Here is a 25,359-nt window from a genome sequence, read left to right on the forward strand (position 1 = left end):
ATATTCACATACTAACAATTTGTTTTACAAACAAAAGAATTTCAAAAATTTCATGATATTCAATTGAACATGTATACTACTAAAGCAGTGTAATTGATAGTCTACATCCTGTCTGTTAAAAAAATTGGTCAGAAATGTTTAAGGAAGCAAATATTTCTTATACATTTATGACATGAATTGTCTGAAATTGATACTAAATAAGTCTGAACATTCTTATCTTAGTCCCTTCTATAATTAAACATTTGCTAACATAAATTTTCTTGAAAGGGCTTGTTGAATCTGGTTGATATTTTGTCATTTCAAAGGTAAAACATGCATATCAGATTTAATGTGTTACAGATCCTGTTTGAAACTTCGCATGGCCATGCATTAAATGATTGGATACTGGATGTAAGATATTAGCTTTTGTTCCCTTGTTCATGTTGGAATATTGACCTCTGACTTATGACCTTGACCGATTCTGCCTCTCCATTGATCAAGCTATGGACACTTGTGGATGAAGATCAGATGCAAACATATTCTTAACGTTTAAGTTTTGACCTTAAGAGTTCACCTTGGAGCAAAGAATTTATATGTTTGATGCAGATTGGATGATGATATGCTTTTAATGATTTCTACAAGTTTTATTTTTCCAATTTTGAACTGTTTTGTAATGTAAATCTTTGACCTTGAAATTTAATACAGTTCAAGACCTTCCAATATTCAAGTATTAATGATTTATAGTGTCATTTGGAAGTAAGCTTTCATAGGCTGATTTAGGCCTCCCCCCCTTTTTTTTGTGGTAAAAATTTGGTTGATTATATAGGGAATCCTGGAAGCATGACTGTAGCAGGACCTCTCTTATGGCACTGTCAGTGGGCGCTCACTTATAAAAAGTCCTGTATCTGCCACTGCCTTTTCCTTCATTTTGCAATAAATTATTAGACTCCCAAGTACTGATTTGATCTGTGCACACAAGTTTAATGGAAGATTGGATGTTAAAGAATGGACATCTATACTATTCTATCTACAAGCAGGCGCGGATCCAGAGGGAACCCCCCCTTTTTTTTGGACGATCAATGCATTTGAATGGGGACATGTAATTGGAACCCCCCTTTGTCCTGGGTTAGGACCCCCCCCCCCTTTTTAAAATGGCTGGATCTGCCCCTGACAAAACAAATTCTTACATGCATGCTGACACAGGGTCAAATTTGTTCATATTGACAAATCTGGAACTATTGTTTTAAAAGGACTAAAAGATAAAATGTTATATGGTTTAAAGGTTGAGCACTATGCTGCAGCATTCAGCATTGAAAGAATATTCTTTAAGTTGTTTGATCATTCTTTATAAGTACAAATGTATTAAAAAGCAAACTTTAAGCTTTTTATAGAGCATTTACTAGTCTTGATTCTTTCTCCCATAAAATGACACATGTTGATAAATTTGGTTTGTGGTTAATTACAGGATACACTATTTCATTACTGAAAGGACGGTTTTGTATCATACCAACATGAATGAATTAGCATGTGGTCTTTTCTACTGTAATTCATGACATAAAAAATAGCAATTGCATGCTTTATCTACAAACTAAGGTTCATTGTGCAACACTCAGCACAAATTGAGCACAAAAACACCTGATTTAATCGGTGCAATAATTACAGATTTTAAAGTAGCCTATCTTTAAATTTTATCACCTATGGAATGTTAAAAAACAGTTCTGTATGCTTGAAATCATTTTGTGATATAATTCGTTTTGTCACTTTGAGGCCACTTTGATTGTTGATGAGGGAATATAGACCATTGAAACATATTTCTCCAAATTAAGGACATGAGACATCTGATTATAAATGGCCGATTAATAAGAATGATAATCATAAAAAAATTATGAAACAGAAACATGCAAGAATTGGACACAACTCTACATCCACTCATACATCTTCTTATACAATGGACTCCACAGTCTATAATCATAGTCAAAGGGGGTTCTGAGGGGTTGTTCTCCATTGAAAATTATTTAACACATTACACTATATATAACACTGATGGACACAGTGGGACATGATAAGTAAGACATTATAAGTGTATCAAATGTAAACAAAGCTAAACATAATCACTAAGGCATAGTGTACCACTTGTTGACACTGCTAAATATAATCACTAAGACATAGTGTAACACCGTTACACAGCTAAACATAATCACTAAGACATAGTGTAACACCGTTAACACAGTTAAACATAATCACTAAGACATAGTGTATCACTTGTTAACATAGCTAAACATAATCACTAATACATAGTGTGTCAATTGTTAACACTGCTAAACATAATCACTAAGACATAGTGTATCACTTGTTAACATAGCTAAACATAATCACTAAGACATAGTGTATCACTTGTTTACATAGCTAAACATAATCACCAATACATCATAGTGTGTCAAATGTTAACACTGATAAACATAATCACTAAGACCAATTGTATCACTTGTTAATACAGGTAAACATAATCACAAAGACATAGTGTATCACTTGTTAACACAGCTAAACATAATCACTAAGACATAGTGTATCACTTGTTAACACAGCTAAACATAATCACTAAGACATAGTGTATCACTTGTTAATACAGGTAAACATCACTAAGACAGTGTATCACTTGTTAACACAGCTAAACATAATCACTAAGGCATATTGTATCACCTGTTTAATAACACAGCTAAACATAATCACTAAGACAAAGTGTATCACTTGTTAACACAGCTTAACATAATCACAAAGACCTAGTGTAACACTTGTTAACACAGCTAAACTTAATCACTAAGACAGTGTATCACTTGTTAATACAGCTAAACATAATCACTAAGACATAGTGTATCACTTGTTAATACAGGTAAACATAATCACTAAGACATAGTGTATCACTTGTTAACACAGCTAAACATAATCACTAAGACATAGTGTGTCACTTGTTAACACAGCTAAACATAATCACTAAGACATAGTGTATCACTTGTTAACACAGCTAAACATAATCACTAAGACATAGTGTATCACTTGTTAACACAGCTAAACATCATCACTAAGACATAGTGTATCACAAGTTAACTCAGTTGGACAGAATTTTAACTACTAAGCCATTTCATATCACCTGTTAACACTGTTGAATACCATCACTAAAACATCTGTTATATCCAGTTCCACTGCTGGAAATAATCACTAAAATAACTTCATTCCCCTGTTAACACTGCTTAATATAAACCCTAAACCATTTTGATTTACCTGTTAACACAGGTGGACACGATCACTAAAACATCTTGTATTATCTAAACTACAAACTTAATCACCAAAACATCTTGATACACCTGTTAGCACTGCTAGACACAATCTCAAAAACATCTTCATTCAACTGTTCACATTGCTGGACAAAATCACTAAAACATCTTGATTCACCTGTTAACACTGCTAGACACAATCAAAAACACATCTTGATTCACCTGTTAACACTACAGAACATAATAACTAAACTTCTTGATTCACCTATTAACACTACAGGACAAAATCACCAACACACCTTGAATCATCTTTTAACACTACAGAACATAATAACTAAATATAAAAAAGAAGATGTGGTATGATTGTCAATTGTCACTAAAACACAATTACAAACTCACTTTGAAGAACTATTCATAGTCTCTTAATGCTGATTAAACATCATGCGATCTTAATGTTAAAGTTGTTCTGGATAAGAAGTGACAATCTGTTAACACTACTGAAGAAGTGTCACATAAACATCTTTTGAAATCTGTTAATAGAGTTACTGCGCCCTGAAGAGTTTTTAGGCACTACATTGCTTACATGAATAAGTCACACTCGCTCTGAAAGACGTTTACACATCCGAACTGACATATGTAACTTTGTATAAATTATAAACTTCCAACACCGTTTTTCATGCCCCTATATCACAGGTTGTTGTTGGACAAAACCACAGGGGCATATATTGAAGGAGGGATATAAAATGTGGTTGTCCAAAAAATAAGTATTTACATGAAAGTCTGAATAATATAAGTCAGTGAAAAAACAACTCAAAAAGGACAGAAAACACCACTAGTGGTCGAGATATATATGTAGTTTCAGCATTGTGGCTTCTACATAGAAGAGGGCAGTCAATTACATCAGAAAGATAAGAATTGACAAATATAGCACCTCCAAGATAATGAGTAAAAAGACTTGTCCGGAATACCCCAACAGGAAAGAGAATTACCCTTTAATTATCAAATGATACAACAAATAAAAAAAAAGTGACCAGTCACATTTCTTGCATTTCAAGGGAAACAAACCAGCCAATTAGCATTATATAATACAAGATAACTGGATTACGGTAATCTTCATAGGAGTTGTGATAAAGCTTAAGGGGGTGTCGTATTAGTACCCAGTTAATCTCTCACTTATCTCCAACCTAAATGGTCACTATTACTGACCATTCCTTAGTAGTGACCATAGAGTATTTTAAATGGTACTTGAAATTGATAAATGATATTTGACCTAAGGTTTCTGGTAATAGTATAGGTGACGTTTTATTTGCCTTCTGTTGCTATAAATATGTCATGTACGTAGAAGGTTAGTTAATCCGAAGTGAGGTCAAGTTCAAATCCTATCTTTTGACCAGACCGTCAAGTAAAGGGTTCTGTTTCACTTTGAATAAATCGCTTATATATGCGACATTTTTTCCTAATAAATTCATTATAAAACAAGAAAATAAACCATTTTTTGTCAGTATTTTATTACATCTATGAGTTGTTTGTATGATATTTCATCTACGTCATCTACAAATGTCTCCTCTCAACAATACTTTACAGATCCATAGGTGGTCTGTTACAGCACTTATTTTTTGTCAATCATGCTCTATGCATTTAAGATTGTATTTGCCAGTCTTCAGTTATGATGAGCCACTTCGCGGAACATGTATACATACTGTTTCAATTTGTTCTCTTCTTCTTCTTTTGTTACAGAAATCAAAACCATCAACGTACTGGTGATTACTTTCCGGCGCATGCCTGGTAAATGTTTCAAAATAAATTTATATGGATAAAAAAAAAATCTCGTTGAACTTGTAGCATCAAGTGAGGACTGTTATTTGAAGCAATCATTTCATTAAGAAACTGCTTGTACCAAGTCGCGAATATGACAGTTGCCGTTATCCATCCGTTAGAGGTGTTCGAGCTTTTGATTTTGCCATTTGATTATGGACTTTTCGTTTTGAATTTTCCTCGGAGTTCATATCAGTATTTTGTGTGATTTTACTCTTTACTGAGTCGCCCATGCATACTGATTGTTTTGATTTTTTCAGTAAAAATTTGTACGATTTTCAAAGAACAGTAGATTGTGAAATGTTATACTCGACAGGCGCGTGATACTGTTCTATTGAAAGAACAAAACCAACACCATTCTCTGTATCGTTATTATTATTGCCGCGATAAACTGAGACTTATATCGCTGATGGGGCGTAAAGCAATCACCGATCAATCCATCCTATCCATCATCGTTCATAATTATTGTTACGATTTAGCCTTTTTGCGCTGATGCGGCGTAAAGCAATCACCGATCAGTCCATCTTCGTTCATGCAGGGCAAAACAAATTCACCAGAAGTGTGTTAGATGTAGTTGTGACAGTCATTTAAATTCTGCACACTCACATCCTAGTAAAATATGTCTTACCAAAACCTACACAAAATACCTAATATTCTGTACACGTGAGTGAAACAGCAAGCCAACAACAGTGACTCGTTTACCCGAAGGGACATTTATAGAGTTTACCTCATGCAATTGCTCGTTAAAGGTAGAAGATAGGTAACACGGACTTCTTCATTTCTATGTACAGATACATAATCATACATGTAAACCCCCATTCCCACACCCCACCTTTCGAGTGGAATTGCCTGAATTAAAGAAAGAATGTATGCCAAAAAGTTTGTGTGTAGAAGAAAAGCATGCTCCCCTTTACATCTAACATCGGTTGTCGCACTTCGAAATGCTGTGCATGCCAAATGCAGGCCATAAAAATAAAGTTGCCGCATCGCCATAAATAGTGCAGGAAAAACATGATATTGTGCAATGTTCAACCTAATTACATGCATTTATTTATGCACTTGAACTCTTTAAACTTTTTAATTGCAAAAAAAAGTGTCTAATATTATATATTATATCGAGAGGGCGAGTGATTTTTTTCTTTTGTGTCTGACAAAATTCATATTTTTGTACTTAATTTATGCCTATGTTAACACACATTTACAAGATTTCTGAAAATTGGAATTACCTTTAATAAGTATCTATATTTGAACCGAGATTTGTACAGACAAGTTGACCGAATATATGTATAGATATTTGTAATGTAAATCTTTAACATTTGACCAGATATACCACAAGAATGTCTTTGATTAGTCTTGCATAAGAACTGTATTGTTTTAATTCTAAAGTACTAAGTTATATAAGGAAGCAGACGTAATAAGTTCATGGCTATTGCGTAAAATCAGAAATACAGAAACGTAAGGTAATTAGTAATAGCTTAAGGTCACTTTGGTCCTCGGGATGTTTCAGATCTCAATTTTTCGGCAAAATTTTGGGGAAATTGTAGTTCAAATTAACAAAAGTTTGGGAGTTCATGTAAGTATGGTGGCGTTTTCACTTCAGGAATTTGAAGTAGGTAATTACACCTTGTCGTGATGTGCGACAATTAACTTTTATACTTTGTATATCTTTCGAAACAGACAAATATAGAAAGATTAAGTAGCATGCTGAAATATTAAATATTATTCAGGATGATTTTTATAAACAAATATTCAAATAAATCGGCAATTCAACTACAATTAAATGAACGCCAAAAGTACATGAGGATGTACTCCTACGTTGAAATGTTTTGGTTTTATAAACTTTTTAATCGGGAATTGAGTGTCTTAAATTGCATAAAATTGGCTAGTGCACCATTTGAACATAATAGAAAAGTTTTGACACATCGTAAACAAACTTCTAGATTGTAAGAAGTACGCTGCATTAATAAGTCAAGCAGAAAATGTAACTGTTAAATGTTCAAATATCATTTTATTTTATCTAAAATCACGAAAATTGAAGGATTAATTTTAAGTGCACATTATTGTTGTTGTTTATTTCCTCATTGTTATTGGAGTTGGAGTATATACATTTCATATGTACTTATTCGGCCTAACGTTTGCAACAACGGTTTGACAAGGTCTCGGTTGTCATACAAATTATTTATAACTGTCAATATATATACATTTAAGTAATTTATTCTTTGTTTTCTTATATGTTGTACTTATAACCCCACAAGCTTTTTCAAACCATGCTCCATGGGTGTTCGTGTACGTAAAAAGAAGAATGACAATTTAAGCATGAAGAGCAATCTATATACATGTCAAAAAGTGAATATTGGATCACATCAAAGATCGCATGAACTTTAATCTCTCCAGAACACACGTGTCCATAATCCTACACCGAACATGATTTAGACGGCTGGTAGGCAGGCTACTGATATTGCCAGGCGGGGTACATGCATAAAAAATACTTTTGTGTCTCTGCATAAACAAACGACTTAAATCTTTTAAAATCCTCGTATAAGCATAAACAAAATCTGGGACTTATGTACATGTAACTAAACTCGACTTAAGACTTGAATTTTCGTAAGTGAAAGAGCACTTATGTGTGAATCCGATGATGATTTTTTGGGCTGATTCAGAGCGTTGAAATTATTGAAAATCAACGAAAAAATGCATCTGAAATGCAAGTAGCGATTTACAATATGTTACTAACAAAAATTATGAACTCTCTTGACCACAGAGAAATTTGTCAAAATGCTGGAAATAACTGAGTGTGTATATTAAAGAAGATTTTTTGCTAAAATTATGACTACGCTGCCCTAAAGATTTAAAGATCAGTAATCTACCAAAGGCAAAAGGTCAAGGGCGATTGCAGGGTCACTGAACGACCATCAGTAAAATATTTGTAAAACCCATACTGTATAGGCTACAGTGATCTGCAAAAGGCCCCGGGATAACATGATGTGTGAAACAATTCAAATGAGGAAATCAACTGGCGAACTAATCTGAGCTAAGCAAGGCAAGTCCGTGTAATTTCTGGGATTGGCATCTGAAGAGCGGACGTATTTGTAGGTTAGGGTGTGCCACATTTCCTTTTCTGGCAAAAACACCTTTATGTTGACTTGAGCGTTGCTTAAGCTTTAACTCTCATTGAGTGGGAAACAATTGCGGTTGGTTTCAGAAAGACAGAAATTTGGTCCAAAAACATATACTGAATATTTTTTGTATACCCGTCTCTGGTGGATCCTGTCTAAAATTGTGGTTGAAATTCCTTTATACTACAATTTATTGACCGTATCAGAGAAAAAAGGGTGTATGTTTTCTTCTTTTTCGCACATTTCATGTTTAAAGATTGTAAATCAGTGTAAATTGTGGTCTGCGATTAGTCTAGACAGAGACTTACATTTTTGAAGAGTGTGGGCAGAGCAGACTAGTCAAATACATTTTTTTTTAAATGTCAATAAACAAATGATCACAGATATCTAAATAAATAAAACACGAATATTGTGTACTGTTAAACTGTAAACGCCACTGGGCCTTGGTACAGAGACATTTAGAACCATGTACCATCCTTCTTCTGATATTTTAAGAATAGAGGGGGTGGCAAATAACGGCCGTGATGTGACTTTCTCAAACTTAAGATTTATGAAGACATGAGCAAGAAAAAAAACGTTTACAAGAGTGAAATGATAATCAAAAAAATTATAACATCTGTAACCTGGAAAAATATTTTAAAATGTGAGGTCCGTGTATTGATGTGTGTTAACAATAACATGGCCATCTTTTTTGTGTAATACATTTTCTCCAATAGACATTATAGAGGTAATTATTTATGCTGTGTTGATTTATTCGATTGATGTATTTTTGTTGGTTAATTTTTTATCTTAAAAAGTTTACGCGAAATTACTTTCACAACTCGATCTGGCTTCATTCATACTCCATATAAACCATCGTCCAATAGTTATTGCTTAACTGAATAAATCGCCGCCCATAAAAGATGATTGACACGCTTTGTCGACTGAGTGATAAAAATAACATGAAGGCATGGAAGATTAAATATTTGTGAATGTAACGTGTGAGAGACGCGTCTAGTGAATGTGTATTGACTTTTTTATTTTGTTTATATTGTGAGGAATTATGCCATTGTAAAATGCATGTAAGTATACTTTGCTGGATTATATTTGAGATTATGATTACAAAGTATTGAACGGAAAAGGTGCCTATGGTGTGTATTGGCCAAGGAAAAGTTTAATACCTTCTTGGTCGATTTTCGCATGCACGACTTAGAGCTTTTGGATCGTATATTTATGTTTGGATAAATTCCAGTGTTGTGGAATGCGGCTAGCTATTAAATATGCCGTTAATTAACGCATGTCATCAACAATGGGCAATCGGGTCAACCGATTTCAATACACAAATAGATCAATACATTCTTTGGGTCTTTGTTTTATAATCTAGCGTCTGAGATCAAAGGAATCCGAAGAATAGATTGTCTGGTATTTAAATATAAGGTTTGAGGGGATTTCGTTTCATTCATATTTATAGCTGACTTTTTTACACCTTTAGCTCAATATGAATTTATACCTTGAGCTGTGTACATGGTGTTAATGTAATATATGTAAAATAAAATTGGATTACAAAAGTTTTGGAATGCCTCCTAATCATAATAACGTTGAGATAGGTAAGCTGAATTATTATTTGATGCGAGAAAGCAATGTCAAAAAAATACTTTGACAGCTAGATATTGTCATATATTTGTGCAAATAACTTTAAATAAAATTTGCTATCATAGTTCACACCATGTTGACAGCACTGGCCTATTAGAAATTATTAGACATAAATAGTCACCATTAGTGGTAACATATATAACAGTCCAGATTTGGACTTGGAACATATATCATTTATGTATGGCCTAACATTGAACATACTTGTAAATACATTTTGTTTGCATCAGTACAGTTTTTCCATGTCAATTTCACCTGCAATATAGGTTGTAGATTGAAATCAACAAGAGCCACAGGGACATTCTTTTCTTTTTCCTCTTCCTTTGTTAAGTTAGTTAGTCTGTTGGTTGTTCCAAGGTAATGTTTATAGCAGGTAGGAAAAGAAATGTGTGAATACCTTGCAAGATAATTTATGTAAACAAATTGGGTTTGGAAGTTTGATTTTTTTCATGTGATCCAAAAAGTATGCAAACTCCGATTTCACAAATGATGAAAATTTCATTTTATACAATATTTATTCGTTTACTTTTTAAAATGTTGACCCTTCTTTGCACCAGGTTTTAACCCTCTTCTATCAAAATTGAAGTTTGAGTTTTTTTCTCAGGACAGACATAGCCACCTTGTAGCCTACCCCTCAAAAGTCAGTCAAGTTTAGTATCAGTCATGTCAGTAAATACATGTAACATGCATTCTTTTTCCTTTTATAACATGATTACAGTGATAAAGCCAACAAAGTGGTTGGCAGTGTGCAATACTAGCAGAGTATAAACACATACACAAGTGGGTGTCTCATTGACATGCCAAATGTTTAGATCATATGTAGATATATTTATGACAGGACATCATATCAAATCAAGATTTACCATACTTAAGTATGTGAATAGTTTTATTCCATCTTCCCTGTCTTTATACCTTGATGGCAGCTGTGTTTAGCATCAGCCTTGCCAGTTGACCTGACAAAACCTTCCAGGAGGTAACACAGCTTTAACATTTTCTCACAGACATGGAGCTCTTTTTTTCCCACCATGATAATTGTTTTTCGGATTATATAATGTAACATAATTGTGATAGAAAATATGTGAACTGAAAATAAAAATATTTGTAGTGGTAAATGTCTGGAACTAATGTACAACAGACTTTCATGAAGTAAAAACCGAAAACATATTTTAACTGGTAAATGTTTCTAACTTATGTCCAACAGTCTTTCATGAAGTAAAGGAGATTGTTATTTAAGAGTGATAAAGGAATAAAAAATAAAAGCGATTAGATCCTATAGAAATACTATATTTATATTTGTAAGCAGTCTAATATACTGTTAACATTAACAGGTCAAGAAGGCTGTATGGTGACATATAGTTGTTAACTTCTACTTCATTTGGTCTCTTCTGGAGAGTTGTCTCATTGGAAACCATATCACATCTTCTAATTCCGACATTCAAACCAAAGCCTTTCAATAAAATTTCAAGTTTTGGACAATGCTGCAAATTGAGTAGGATACAAATTTTAATCTTTTGTTTATATTTTGCTTTATTTTATTTTCAGAGGATGTGATGCCTTCATATGGCTGCCCTGTAAAGATGGCACAGTGTCTCTTGAAGAAAAGGAACTTTTTCTGTAGGGAATGGACTTTCAGTAAAATCAACCATTGCCTAGAAAACAGACCGACATCTAAAACATGTGGGGCTTTGATAGTGGGAGGTCCAGGATGTGGCAAGTCAGCGGTGTGTGCAGAGCTGACATGGCCTACGGTGTCACAAGGAAAACAATGTCTTCTCAATCAACGACTCATTGCCTGGCACTTCTGTCAGGCTCATGACATTGAGAGCTTATCCATAACAAGTTTCATCCTTAACCTGGTAAACCAGTTGTCAGAAAGTAAACAAATCAATGGATATTTGGACATCATAAATGATCCTGAAGTACAGAGGCTTCTCAATCCAGTGGAAATTGAGAAAAATCCTGACCTAGTCTTCCAGCAAGCTGTCTTAGAACCTTTACAGATGCTTGAAAAACCAGAAAGAACTGTATTTATGATTGTTGATTCCATTGATGAATGTTATCTGCAAAGTTTAGGAGAAAAAAATGGAGAAAGCCGTACAATTGCTGAGCTACTAGCAAATCATCATCATAACTTTCCACCATGGCTTCTCCTTGTGTGTTCTGCTCGGAAACAAAGTAAAACAGTAACTAGAATGTTTACTGGTTTCAGAAAAATTAGCTTAGATGACCTTCGAAAATCTCATGTTGTTCGTGATGTTCAGCAATACATTCTGTGTCGACTTGATAAAGAGGAGCGACTGAGACAACATCTAAGTCGTGATACTGCAGAAATGTTGAATCAATTACACATAAAGAGCAATGGATGCTTTCTATATTTAGAACGAGTTCTCGATGGTGTATCTGAGAATTTCATAATGTTACGCGAGATTCGTGAAATTCCAGGAACTTTGAATGGATTATACCTTTGGTTATGTCAGAGGATATTTGGTCGTAAGCAATTTACCAAAATTCAGCCTATTATCAATGTTATTCTGGCATCCAATAAGCCTGTGAACTCAAAGGATTTGTTTGACTGTGTTCACATAAAAAACACTGATTTAACAGAAGACGAATTTTCAAAGCAAATTGAAAGTATGAAGAAAATTTTGATAGAAGGACAGAATGGAAGTAAGATTTTATTCCACCACAGTTTTGCAGAATGGCTACTTGATGTGAAACATTGCACACAGAAGTACTTGTGTAACGCCTCCGAAGGTCATGCTATGTTAGCAATGAGGGCTACAATGAGTGCTGACAAATTAAAACCACTGGAAGTTCAGGAAATGGCCTTACACATGCTACGTGGAAATTTTTATGATGTGTTACAGTATACTAATTTAGTGCAATGGTTAATGATATCCGGTGCAGATATAGAGACAAGTTTATCAGTAGGGATTCCAAAGGAACAAAAAGTTACAAAACTTCTTTTGGATGCAGGTGCTAAACTTCCTTCAGACCCTGATGAAGCAGAAACTGCTAGCATGCATGCAAGCATGATTGAAGAAGTTGACAACGAGAAGCAGCCTACATTGGATGTGTCTGTAAATCAGGTGGACAGTAATGGACGAACGGTCCTACACAATGCTGCTCACGAAGGAAATATTCAGCTCCTGACAACTGCTATAGCAAATGGTGCAGACTTAGAAGCTGTTGACAAAAAGGGACAGACGGCTTTAATATTATCATCAAGACAAGGTCATGCAGAAATAGTTGCCATATTATTGGCATCCAAAGTTTGTGTTGATCGTACTGATGATGATGGATGGACAGCTTTACGATCAGCTGCCTGGGGTGGACATAATGCTGTTGTCTTATTGTTATTAGGAGCAGGAGCTGGAGTTGACCATGCTGATACAGACAAAAGAACAGCACTGAGAGCAGCAGCTTGGGGTGGCCATGAAGAAATAGTGATACAACTGCTAGAACATCAGGCCGAGGTCAATAAAGCTGATAATGATGGCCGTACAGCTCTTATTGCTGCTGCATACATGGGCCATGCAGAAATAGTACAAGATTTATTAAAAAACAATGCTGATGTCAATCAAGAAGATCGTGATGGTAGAACTGCTCTTTCAGTAGCAGCCGTCTGCATCAGAACTAGTGAAGGTCATGAAAAGGTTGTTGGATTACTTCTAGAGAATGGAGCTGAAGTGAATCACCAAGATCATGATGGTATGACCCCATTGCTTGTTGCTGCATGTGAAGGTCATCAGGAAGTTTGTGAACTTTTGTTAGAATGGGATGCAGATATTGACCATGCTGATAACAATGGTCGTACGCCTCTTCTAGCCGCTGCTTCAATGGGACATTCTAAAATTGTAAATCAGCTGTTAGTTTGGGGATGTGCTGTGGATACGATTGATTCTGAGGGAAGGATTGTTCTTAGTATTGCTGCAGCACAAGGCAATGTCAATGTTGTCCAACAGTTACTTGAACGTGGATTAGATGAAATGCATAGAGATAATGCTGGATGGTCTCCCTTGCACATGGCTGCTTATGAAGGACACTTGGAGGTAAGGATATTTTGAATTGACTGCATATATTTAACTACATATATAACATAATGTTCAGTTGTTGTAAAGGAACAACTATGATCCATTACTGATAAAATATGTGATGACTTAAACCACAAATGAACTAGTTTTGTTGAAACTTCAGTCATCACTCATGCCAGTAGAAGACTTATAGATTATTAAATTGGTTGACTTCTTTCTTTTACAGATAAATAAAATCATCTTTTAAGGACGTTGTCCTAGTAATCCACAATAATCATAATCTTTATGAAAGTTTTATCTATTTGATGGAATCCTATCAAAATCAAAGATAAATCATGCACAACTTAAGAAGGTTAGGATTTAAATATTAGACCTGAACTGAGTTTCTCAGGCTATCGACCAAATTTTGATAAGCTTAAAAAATGTGGATTAAGAAAGATAGGCAATGATTTTTTCCCCACAAATCCAAATAAAGATATTGGAAGTGGGTACCCCTTTATTCTGACATAATTTTGTTTACAGATGTAGGAAAGAGTTACACAGAAAGTTAATTTCATTAGTTCACAAAAATCTTTTTTTCGAAAACAAACTTAAAAAAAAAGTACTTTAAAATTCAAAAAAAGTTGCTTTTTTCAAAAAAAATCTTATTTGTGATTGTATTAAAAGCAGTCTGTCTGTTTTGAAAAAAAATGACTTAATTAACCAAATGCCATGCATTTTTTTTCAAAAAAAGTTTCTAATATTTCCTGGCATGATGAAAATGAAGTGTGGGGAGGGGGTTGTACATATCTATTGTTGGAAACACATTGAAAAGGTGGATAGGGTATGCAGTGTGAAAATGAAAGAGTTAAAGGGGGGAAGGGGGGGAGGCTTAATTATTTTGATGAAATTAAGTGAACTGAGTGATGAGAAATAAGAGAAATTCTATTATGAAAATAAATGTATACATGTACAGAGTAAAGTGGTTTAGGAAAACAATCATCAAATAGACATTAATGTGACAATGGATTGACTGACTTGAGGAATTTAAATATATGAATAGTTTAGTAGAAGGAATACACATTTCTTGATTGATAATTTATAAAAGTCCTTGATCTTTTTCATCATTGCTCATCTGGCACAAGGTTTTACTTGATGGAATGTTTGTTAATTAAATCATAAAATTTGACATTTTGATTTTAGAACAGGAAAAAAAAAAGATTTATAGTGGATATGGTAACTTCCGTTAATTATATTTTTAAAGTCATTTATATAAATGTGGTTAACAACATGATAAATGGAGATTCATGAATGAAGATTTGATTTGGTAATGACAGTGAAAGTGTAAATAATACATTCCTTAAATGCTTTCACACCTTTAATTTACATGCAGGTATCACACCTTTTTTTAAATATGATAATAATCGCCAATTAAAGAGACAGTTTATGACATGACCCATCCTTATAAAATATATGTATGCATTAAGCAGTAAATAAGAAGTATTTACTTTCTTATTATTCCCTAATGACGTCAGTTATAACATGGTTATACCCCCATTCACCAAACCAAATCTTTAATGTCAAGATTAATAACAAGATATTTTTTACTAATTGATTTATATTCCAACTACATTTCCTGAACCATTTGTATTTGAAGCTGAAGGAAATTTTACTAAGGAACTAGGTTTATAACTAAAATGTGCAGCAGTAATTGCCAAAGTGACATAAATTGGATCAATTTCTAAGAAAAATATTAATGACTTTATGAAATTCATTTCTATTTTAAGTAACAGAATTTTTTTTAAAATATATGTCTTATTTAAATGTAATTTTATGAATCCCCCCCCTTTTTTTAACTTGTGTAATTTGCTATTTCCCTCAACCAGGGGGTTTCAAATAGAAGTTGTACGATTTTATTGCGGATGTATTCTTAACCAGAAAGTATACTTGTTCAGAAAGACAAATTTATTTTCAACCATCTCTTACTTTATAGGAATATAAATTTGGGATTGTATGTTTATTTTATCATGCATTTAAATGACCTGCCTACTTGTGGTTTCCGTTTGAACAGATCTGCTGAAAAATATCCATCAATGACAAATATTGACTTTTTCTAAAGAAAAAAGTTACAGGTTTTGTCAATAAAGCCATATTTCTGTATAATTATAAGATTTGTCAGTTTTCTGTGTATCCATGGCAACCTGTTTGTTACCTAGTGACCTGTAAAGACTCAGGTCAGGAATCAAAATCAATACTTAAAAACATTGAAAAATTATGTGCAGCTGGAAAAAATGAGGATCTCTGTGGGAACAATCTTTCTACGACATGGCTTCACACATGTATAAATCAGGCAGTTATTTTCACTTCTAATTTATTTATTTTACTTTATTTAGAAATAGTGAATTTGGCTTGCTGAAGATAATACACCTTGTATCAGATGATATAAACAGTGGCTGATCCAGAAGTGGGGGCCCGATTCGGTCATGCTTTAGTGATTCCATATATAAGCAATTTTTTCCCGAAAAAGGGGGGCCCTGCCCCTAGGCCTCCCCCTAAATCCACCTCTGACTAAGCAAACTTTTCGCTTGTCATTGCCAACAAATACTGTATGCACAAGAATCAGATATAATTGTTTTATGTTTTAGTTAATATGTCTCTTTAGGGAACTATAAAAACATAGCATTAAAGTCTACTGAATATTTTATGAGGTGTAATTCTACTTTATGTGTGGAAGATAGAGATTGGTCCTATAGGATATATATATATATTGGCACTGTTTAATAGATAGACAGTGAATACTAGGTCTGATATTGTATATGAAATAGATAGAAATTGGTCCTATAGGATATAGATTGTTACTGTTAGATAGCTATATATATATATCAGGGCCGTAACCAGGGGTTGAATTCAGGGGAGGCAGGGGTTTGGGGCCGCCGATTGAGGCCCCCAACCCCCGCGAATTTTTTTTTTCCACAGTAAAATGGCTAAAAATTACCTGTTTTCCTTAAGACTCATCAGTATTGCTTGATACTGGAAGCAATTTTTATGCAAAAACAAACTAAGATTGCTGTTAGGGGTGAGCCAAGGCTGTGTCTTGAAAGCCGTACTTTGAACTATAATTATTAACATTAAATATATTGTGACCGCCGATTTTTTCTCTCTCAATAAAATGGCTTAAAATTACCCGTTTTCCTTCGATTTCCTTACCTTAAGACTCATCAGGAAGACTTGAACATGGAAGCAATTTGTTTTGCAAACGATTATTATCTGTTTTTAAAGATATTAAAAAATACATAGCCCTAAAGCAAGATTATAGAACGCAAGATATTTTTTTTTATCGAGGACCTTGAATTTCAATATTGTAGAAAGCTGAACAGACATGTATAGAACTACAACGAATGTGAGTGTTTTACTACTAAGGCATTTACCATAATGTTCTCGTACGATCAGGAGACGTACTGTCTGACTAGACACGTTAAAAAAATATCCAACAGCTGATTCAGCCGGTAACGAATTTCCGATATCATAAAAGATTCACATTTCCATTCTCAATTTTATACAATACAAAGGGAACTTCCTCTGCTTAATTGAGCCCCTAAATAAATGTAATTAGTTTTTTTTAAATTGTGGAAAGCCAAGTTTCTCATGCGTTCTCGTACAACATAGGAAATACTGAATAACAGATGGATGGCCACATAAAACAAAATACTAAAACAAATACTGAAATGGTCAACCGTTTCGATCAAAAATCCGGAAAATGACAGATAAATCACATATCATGATATCACTGTTAAAACTGTAAACATGTGTATTCAAGTTCTTCGTGTAGTACTAAATATTGTTAATATTTCATTTAATAAAAATTTTGGTGTAGAAAATTCAATTCAGGGGAGGCAGTTGCCTCCCCTGCCTCATAGGTAGTTACGGCCCTGTATATAGGTCTGATATTGTATATGTGATAGATAGAAATTGGTCCTTTAGGAAATAGATTGGCTCTGTTAGATAGATATTGAATATTGGCTCAAAGATTCCAAACAAATGCTTGATATTTTTTTAACCAGTGCATATAAATAATAAGTTGGGTGATGATATTTATACCATACAGAATTAGATTTGATAAATATGACAATTTAGTGTTTTTTGACTATTTTGTAAGCCATCTCTTTGTCAAACATGCACTAGTTGAGGGGAGATAGGACCTTTATCAGGACTCCGGGATCGGGTGTTTTTAAGCTCGGGATTTCGGGATTGACTCTTTCGGGATCCGGGAATCCTTTTTTTCGGATTTCGGGATGTCAGGATTTGCTTTATTTAAATTCGGGACCTCGGGATTTCGTTTTTTCAAGTCCGGGATTTCGGGATGAAGACCCCTCCTATCCCCCCTCCTAGTTAATATTCCTCAGGCAACCTCAGTATTATTTATTGAAGTTTTTCTCTCATCTATTGTTTTTTTCCTTCACATAGAGAGTCATACTTCACAATATTTTATCATGGGCATTGAAATGAGAGTTTCTTTTGATGTTCCATTAGAATTCTGCATTTGCTTTTAGTTTTACTGACAAGGTGAATAATGATTGAGACACCTTCACTTGGTAATTTTTGCTGTCTGATTATTTTTGTCTGTGTTCATTGATTGTAACATGTTGTAATTTTAGTGAAATATATGTATCTTTCCCATGAGAATAAAATCTGTGAATGGCCTTTTAACACATATGCTTATTACAACCTATAATATAGTTTATCTAATACATAATTCATTTTCAAGAAATAGGTTAAACCACATGTTCTAAATTTAGAGTGTTTTAGTACAAAGTGAAAAATTTAAAAGCATTTATAAATATATAGACTGGAAAAGTGGTACAAATGACATGAATGAATATGTGTTATAGGGGAAGAAGCAATTATAGCATGAGCTCTGTGAGCTCTGCAGCATTTTTTTCACAACAGAAATTGGCACTTTTACATTTTTGTAATGATGTTCATCATTAGCTGAAGTGATTGAAAGTACTTAAGCATACATGTATGTATACTGGGTGAACCTTCAAGGGAAAAAAATAGTTATCTTGTCAGAATGTAAGTTAGTTATGACATATGGGTTATGGTTTGTTACCAGTGCCAGAGGTTAATGAGAATTTAACTAGACAAAAATCTATATCTGATGATAATGAAGATATCTATTGAGGGTATGGAGGGGTCTTGGCATTATTGATTCCCTTAAGGGTATTTATCTGTATGTAGATTTCTTGGTTTTAACTTATTTATCTATGCAGATTTTACTGACATTGCAAAAACTAACACATTTCTGTCCAATGATCCACAAAACACACAATAATTTCGGAATTTACACAATCAATTCATAATTTATAACTATTTGTCCTGTTGAGTTTCTAAAAGATCTCATCAAACATACCAGACTTAAAACTGTGTGTGCCAGACACGTTTAGTCTACAAAAATACTGGAGTCAAAACTAGACCCAAACCAGATGGTACACCTCTGATATTTCTGTAATAACTTCCTCATCCATATGCTGCTTAGAACAGAAGGGAAAGGTTGTTTTTATCAAATCTCAGTGAAAAAATAAATAAATTATATCATTTAAGATACCATAACTGTTTTTATAAGAATTGATTAACTGATAGAACTTAAAAAACACCCTAAGTTTCCTGTAGGCATGGGAAAGTGTTATCATAAATTATAATATTAGCAAGTCAAAATGACATACTTTTGATGTTTTTATTAAGCCTTGATAGTCATCACAAAGTTGGTTTGACAGGAGTTATGTCTATACACCAGCAGGTTCTCAATGTTTTTATAATTTCTTAAATATGTAGAATTTTATGTACACACTTAAATTTATCAATGGAATTCTTCAATGAATAAGATATGCACATTTTAATATACCTCATGTACTTTATGATTATGTTGATTCTAGTCTATACGTTTACCTTTGGGTTAACCTTACAGGCTATCTGTTTTTGACCAGCCTTCATAATTTGGTAATTTTCCAAAGCAAAGACTAGAAGTTACTGTAAATTAAGATTTTGTTGTAAGCATTTGTTATTGCCCCTCTTACTGCAGACATTTCAAGCAAAGTTGGCCTTGAGCTGTTTGGTTGATCTTTTGTGGCACCTTTCATTGCTTTTGATATTTCTTTTCTTTTTCTCAAAGTTTTAGTTTGCCGGTAATGAGGTAGTTAGAATTGATATATTTGTAATGATTTTTTATTGGGATATGAAGTTGGAGAGGTGTTAACTGAACTTTTCACCAGCCATAAAGAATTGGACTCCTAAGGAGTTCTGTCATTCCCATCTGTATGGGGTGGTGTGGGATATGATGGAAACAGTTATAATTCTTTTTTTTCTGTCAAGGTCAGACAAGTTACTAAATTGATGATTCCAATGGGTCTAGCTGTTAGTTGTGGTAATTTTATTAGTATATATTGCTGGCCCAATTATTTTGTTTAATTCATAAGTCCAAACATTTATATTATTGTTCAAAATAAGTTCATTTCCTGAGAAAGAAAGTTATGGCTGTGATTACATTGTATACACTGTATAGGTGTGAATTTAGCTGTTAAGGTCACAAACATTAATGTCATCTGTTGTTAAGGTCATTTTCTGTTGTTTGTTGCTGTGTGGTGTGGTGCACTAGTTTCAATGTAAAGCAGACTTGTTTTTATCTTATGAATGGTTTCACTTCTATAGCTATTAATACCCAATTGAGTTTTACTCATTGTTGAAGGTCCTACATTTTGACTTGTAATTGTTCACAGGGCCTCAGGGAAGATTAGTAATTGTTACTAACTGTGTTAACCCTCTTTGAATAAAGAATTTATTATTATTATTATTATATACACCTTTGTCTCATTGGCAATCATTCCACACCTCCTTATGCTTACATACATAAATTACATATATGATGTACTGTTTTTGGTTTTAGTCTAAACAGAAAAGAAGTAGCAGCTTTTTAAAAAGGTGTAGCTAGTTTTTGCTCCTAATGCTGAAGTGGGCTACTGGACTTTTGAATGTTTGTATAGACACATTTTGTACTTGTACTATTCAGTATGGCTATTACTATGGACCATGTGTTTAGTCTTTCTTGTCTTTGTTTGTACTTGTCTTGTTTGGAAGGAGTCAGTTGTCTGTTGATGGTTGGTGTGGTCCAATATATTTGGTAAATCCCCAGTTACTGTTTTATATAAAATATACCAAAAATTCAAGACCATTTTTTTTTAAATAGTATGCAAAATATTAATAAAATTGTTGTTTGTTTATTCACTTGTTGTTGATTTCCAGCTATATATATACAAAATAAGGTTTCTCAATTATAAGAGACAAATGGAACTCATTTAGAACACATAGTCTATATTGATTGAAATCCTGCAAAGAATCTTCTTGTTAACAAGTCACATACACAGTGTAGTCTTTGCTTGCCAACATTCCTTATTAAATTATGGTGAGTAATCAAATGTTTTGGCAAGATTCAATAAAAACATTGGGCATCTTGTATTAATGTCACATCATTATTCACCAGTGAAATTTGTCTTTTTACTTTATCATATTTTCTAGATTAAATGGATGTGCATTCTAGAAATATTTTGAAATTGAGCCAGGTCTGCAGTGGTATCATGAAATCTGTCATCACACCAAGATAAACTGTTTCCCTGTTAACCTAATCATCCCCACACATTACATGATTCCTGTGAGATAAGTAACAGTGTAGTGGTTTTGAGTGTATTCTTGACTGCAGGGTTCTAGAACTCTGCAGGTCATTATGCTTTGAAGTTGAGAAAGTAACTTCTGAAATATGGGGATGATTATTTTGATTTTATTGTGAGGTTTTTATATTGATCATTCAAGATAGCCCAATGTGAATTATTCAACAGACCCAGCATTATTTAACGGAAGGAATATTAGCTAGCTCTTTCGTCTTTTAGGATTTAAAAAATATATATATAAATACATGTTTGATCTTTAAAAGGCACCTTCAAGTTGTGTGCATTATTAAACTTGTATTTAATTACCCCCAATACATGTAATAAATGCAAAAAAGACAAAACAGTTGGGAATTGTCCAGCTTGACCATTAAATTTCTTGAGTGTTCATTATTTTGTCTAAATAAGCATTTGATTATGACTAAAATTTTGAAGTTTTTTTTAAAGATCATAAAGTAAGGAAAATCATTGAACTATATGTAAGGATTTAACTATCTCACAATTCATGTTAAAACATCACAAATTTTGTAAGTGACAGTTAAATGAATCACCAGGGTCATTAAGACATAGAAATTGATCTTGTCTTCATTAGACCATTAACCTCTTTACTACCTGTCTGTAATAGATAGATATCTACAAATTACAAGTTAGTTCTTTATACCAATTAACTTATTTATCTTGTAACCAAAGACACTAGTATATAATTGTTTGGTTGATAGTACATTAAAATATGTCATTTGTAGAGTATTTTAGGGAGCTCTGTTAGGTCATAGGATATTTTGTTAGTGATTCATAATACCTGCATATTTTGACTGGAAAGACATCCTTCAGGTTTGATGTTCTCTGGTTCTTAGTCAAGGACATTGATATACTCATACTTGAAAGACGGTTGCCAAAAATGGAAAAAATGCCAGTTTATCTCTTAGATTTTCAGAGATTTCTTTTATTCTTGCTTCATAATTTTTTTGGTTCTTGCCTGCCAGACTGTGTTGGTCAATTAGTGTTCTGAATGCTTAGAGTATTATATATCAGAATGCAATCTGCTTACTTGAATATATTGTCACATATAATTAGAAGATAAATTCAGTCTACTATTTAGCAATTTGCTCTTGAGGTCATCATATCAAAGATGGAGGTCAAAGATAGTCAAGAAGTGGTTTCCATAGGATATATCAAATTCTATATATATATATGGAAAATACATGAGAAGAAGTTTCATATTGCTTTTGATTAGTCACAAGGTCATAGATAGTTATATGTATTATATTATAGTACAACAGAAAAGGGTCATACCTGAAAGTAATAAAAAAAAAGAAATGATGCAACAACAAAAAAAAAGGGGGTAGGGTGCTAGTGCAGGGTAATTCAGCTTGCTAACTTATTTGGTTTTGTTCCTCTAAAAACAAAATTAAAAGAGAAAAAAATCCACATTTGAACCCTGAAATATGTTTCCTGGGTTCACATTAACACTCCGCTTGTCCGGTGTAAAGACTTTGTTTAGTAGAGCATGCTGCCATGTATTGAGCATCAGCTGGTGACTAATACATATCAGTTCAATATTATATGATCTTCAATATCGATTATGCAGTGATGTATGAGGCTGGTTGAATGAGTTTGCCATCTAGTCAATATAAATGTTAACTAATATCACCTTCTGTATATGAAGTAATTCATTCACTACTATTGACAAGAATTTCCCAGGGGTACCTTTGTATAAAATACATTTTACAATAAGGTCATTAATAAGTGATTGGACACGGAAAATTGAACAATCCTGCAAAATCGAGAAATTAAAAATGTTCATGAGAAATCCTTTTTCACTGCTAGTTATACTAGTAATTTGTTTTTTACTTTGTAAGGGTTAATAAAGATGTGGTGTAATAAGCCATGAGGTGAATGAAACATATTTTACCAGTGAGGGGAAAACCTTTTTAATGTTGCCCTTTGGGTGAACATCTATTTTATTTAGATTTTTATCATTAAAATTAAAATTCCAAATGGACAGTCAATGACATAGTAGATTTTATCTGTGAAATTTTAACACTTAGGTTAACCCTAGTAGAAATTTAAATGTAATTTGATGATAATCATGATGATACTAAGTTCATCTCTACAAACCAGTGTAAAGGTCTGTTTTTAACTCCATGGAACAAATTGTCAACAGTCATGGGATAAAAAAAAAATTGGCACATAATATTAAGTTCAAAAAAGTTATATGCAATTTCACTGATTTTCACATTTTGACCTTCAATTAATGAAACAAAAGGAAAAATATAGCCACTGTGAACTACCTGGTTCAGAAGTCATGTCAATGACAGAAACTTGTACCAAAGTTAAGTTTTGAAGAAATTGTTGACAATAAACTAAGAAAGAGACAGTTTTATCAGTAGAATAACGAATGAAGCAGAAATGAAATGTAGAGGCATAGTTGTGTTTTGCTTAGTGTTCCATCTTTCAGTCTCTTTTGATAAAAATGGTTTTAGCTGGTCAGTATACAGAATAAGAGTAACTCTGTTTATCACACATGTCAGACACAGGTCTTAATGCATGGAGCGATTTCTAGTGAATGTTCATTCATTTACAATTGGATGTAAAAGCATTTACTGGTATTATAGTTATTTAAATTGCTTTTCAAATGATGGCTATTTTATCCATTTAATCGCTTGACATTATTCACTAAATGTATGAAAAGTACCGCTTATTTTAAGGATTAATGAAAAATAAATAGTTCTATTAGTAATGTTTTTCAGACAGATTTTCCCACTTGAACAAGATTTTGTCAATGTTTGTGGTCTCAGTGTATAAAATTAAACAACAAAGCATTCCATTCTGTTTTCATTAGCAGAGTTATCTTCCCTTGGGCAATGACTACTTGTGGTCATTTTTCACCTAGACATCTGATAACCCTGACCAACTTTTGTTAGATTTGTTTATTAGTCAGCTTTATGTTTTTATAGTGTTATAAGATTTAATACTAACAGTGGAGTAATGGATATTCTAATATGATTTATTTAAGATGTAAACCTGTTTGAATGGTTTTACACTAGTAATTTTTGGGGCACTTTATAGCTTATTGTTTGGTGTGAGCCAAGGGTCTGTGTTGAAGACCATACTTTGACCTATAATTTTTAACTTTTATACATTGTGACTTGGATTGAGAGTTGTCTCATTGGCACTCATACCACATCTTTTATATATTGAATCATTTAATGCTCTGTCATTTGTCTGTTTAGGTATTTAGAAATTAGGGGAAAGTATGAATAACTGTGAAACAGCCATTATTATTTGATTGATATTATCAACCTAGTACTTTTGAACATTTACTTTGCTTTTATATAGATACATTCTATATCAGACTATTGTGATTATTTATAAAAAAAAGATGTAGGGTTACACAAAATACAGCATACTAGTAAACCGCAATGACATTTAGAGTATTGTTATCTTATTCAGTTAAAACTTCTATTAAGGTGGTACCCAACACTTTCACTAAAATTAATTTGGCTCGTTTGATTTTCTTAAAATTTTGACAAAGTATTTGACAAAGTATTTACTTTGACCCTTTTACAAAAATATAAAAATTTCAAAAAATTTGAACCAATTGTTTTATCAGAAAAATTACACTGATTATATAGCAGTTTGACAAACACTTATTTTGATCATTGAAAAGCTTAATATTCCCGTAGCAACACAATATAATTAAAACGTTTAGCTGATTTTACAGAGTTATCTCCCTGTAGTGTTAGGTACCACCTTAAGCAGCTAGATTAGGCCTTTAAATGGTCAATAATGAATAAGTGCCATATTCTGTAAAGTAAAT

General features: G+C 33.1%; 1 protein-coding gene across 10 annotated transcripts in view; it reads left to right on the forward strand.

Moving 5' to 3' along the window:
• LOC139485205 (ankyrin repeat domain-containing protein 50-like) overlaps nucleotides 1-25,359 on the forward strand; it is a 65,871-nt gene that overhangs the window by 35,363 nt on the left and 5,149 nt on the right. For 4 of the 10 annotated variants that reach the window (XM_071269474.1, XM_071269476.1, XM_071269475.1 and 1 more), the window contains one exon: nucleotides 11,354-13,863. In XM_071269474.1, the coding sequence (XP_071125575.1) occupies nucleotides 11,362-13,863 (2,502 nt within the window). In that variant the 5' untranslated portion in view covers nucleotides 11,354-11,361. Of the gene's footprint in view, nucleotides 1-9,100; nucleotides 9,244-9,618; nucleotides 9,769-10,710; nucleotides 10,785-10,868; nucleotides 10,985-11,353; nucleotides 13,864-25,359 lie in introns of those variants that run through there. The other 6 variants (XM_071269481.1, XM_071269480.1, XM_071269472.1 and 3 more) reach the window with 5 other exon arrangements.

The sequence above is a fragment of the Mytilus edulis genome, chromosome 8, assembly GCF_963676685.1.
Source record: "Mytilus edulis chromosome 8, xbMytEdul2.2, whole genome shotgun sequence".
NCBI lineage: Eukaryota > Metazoa > Mollusca > Bivalvia > Mytilida > Mytilidae > Mytilus > Mytilus edulis.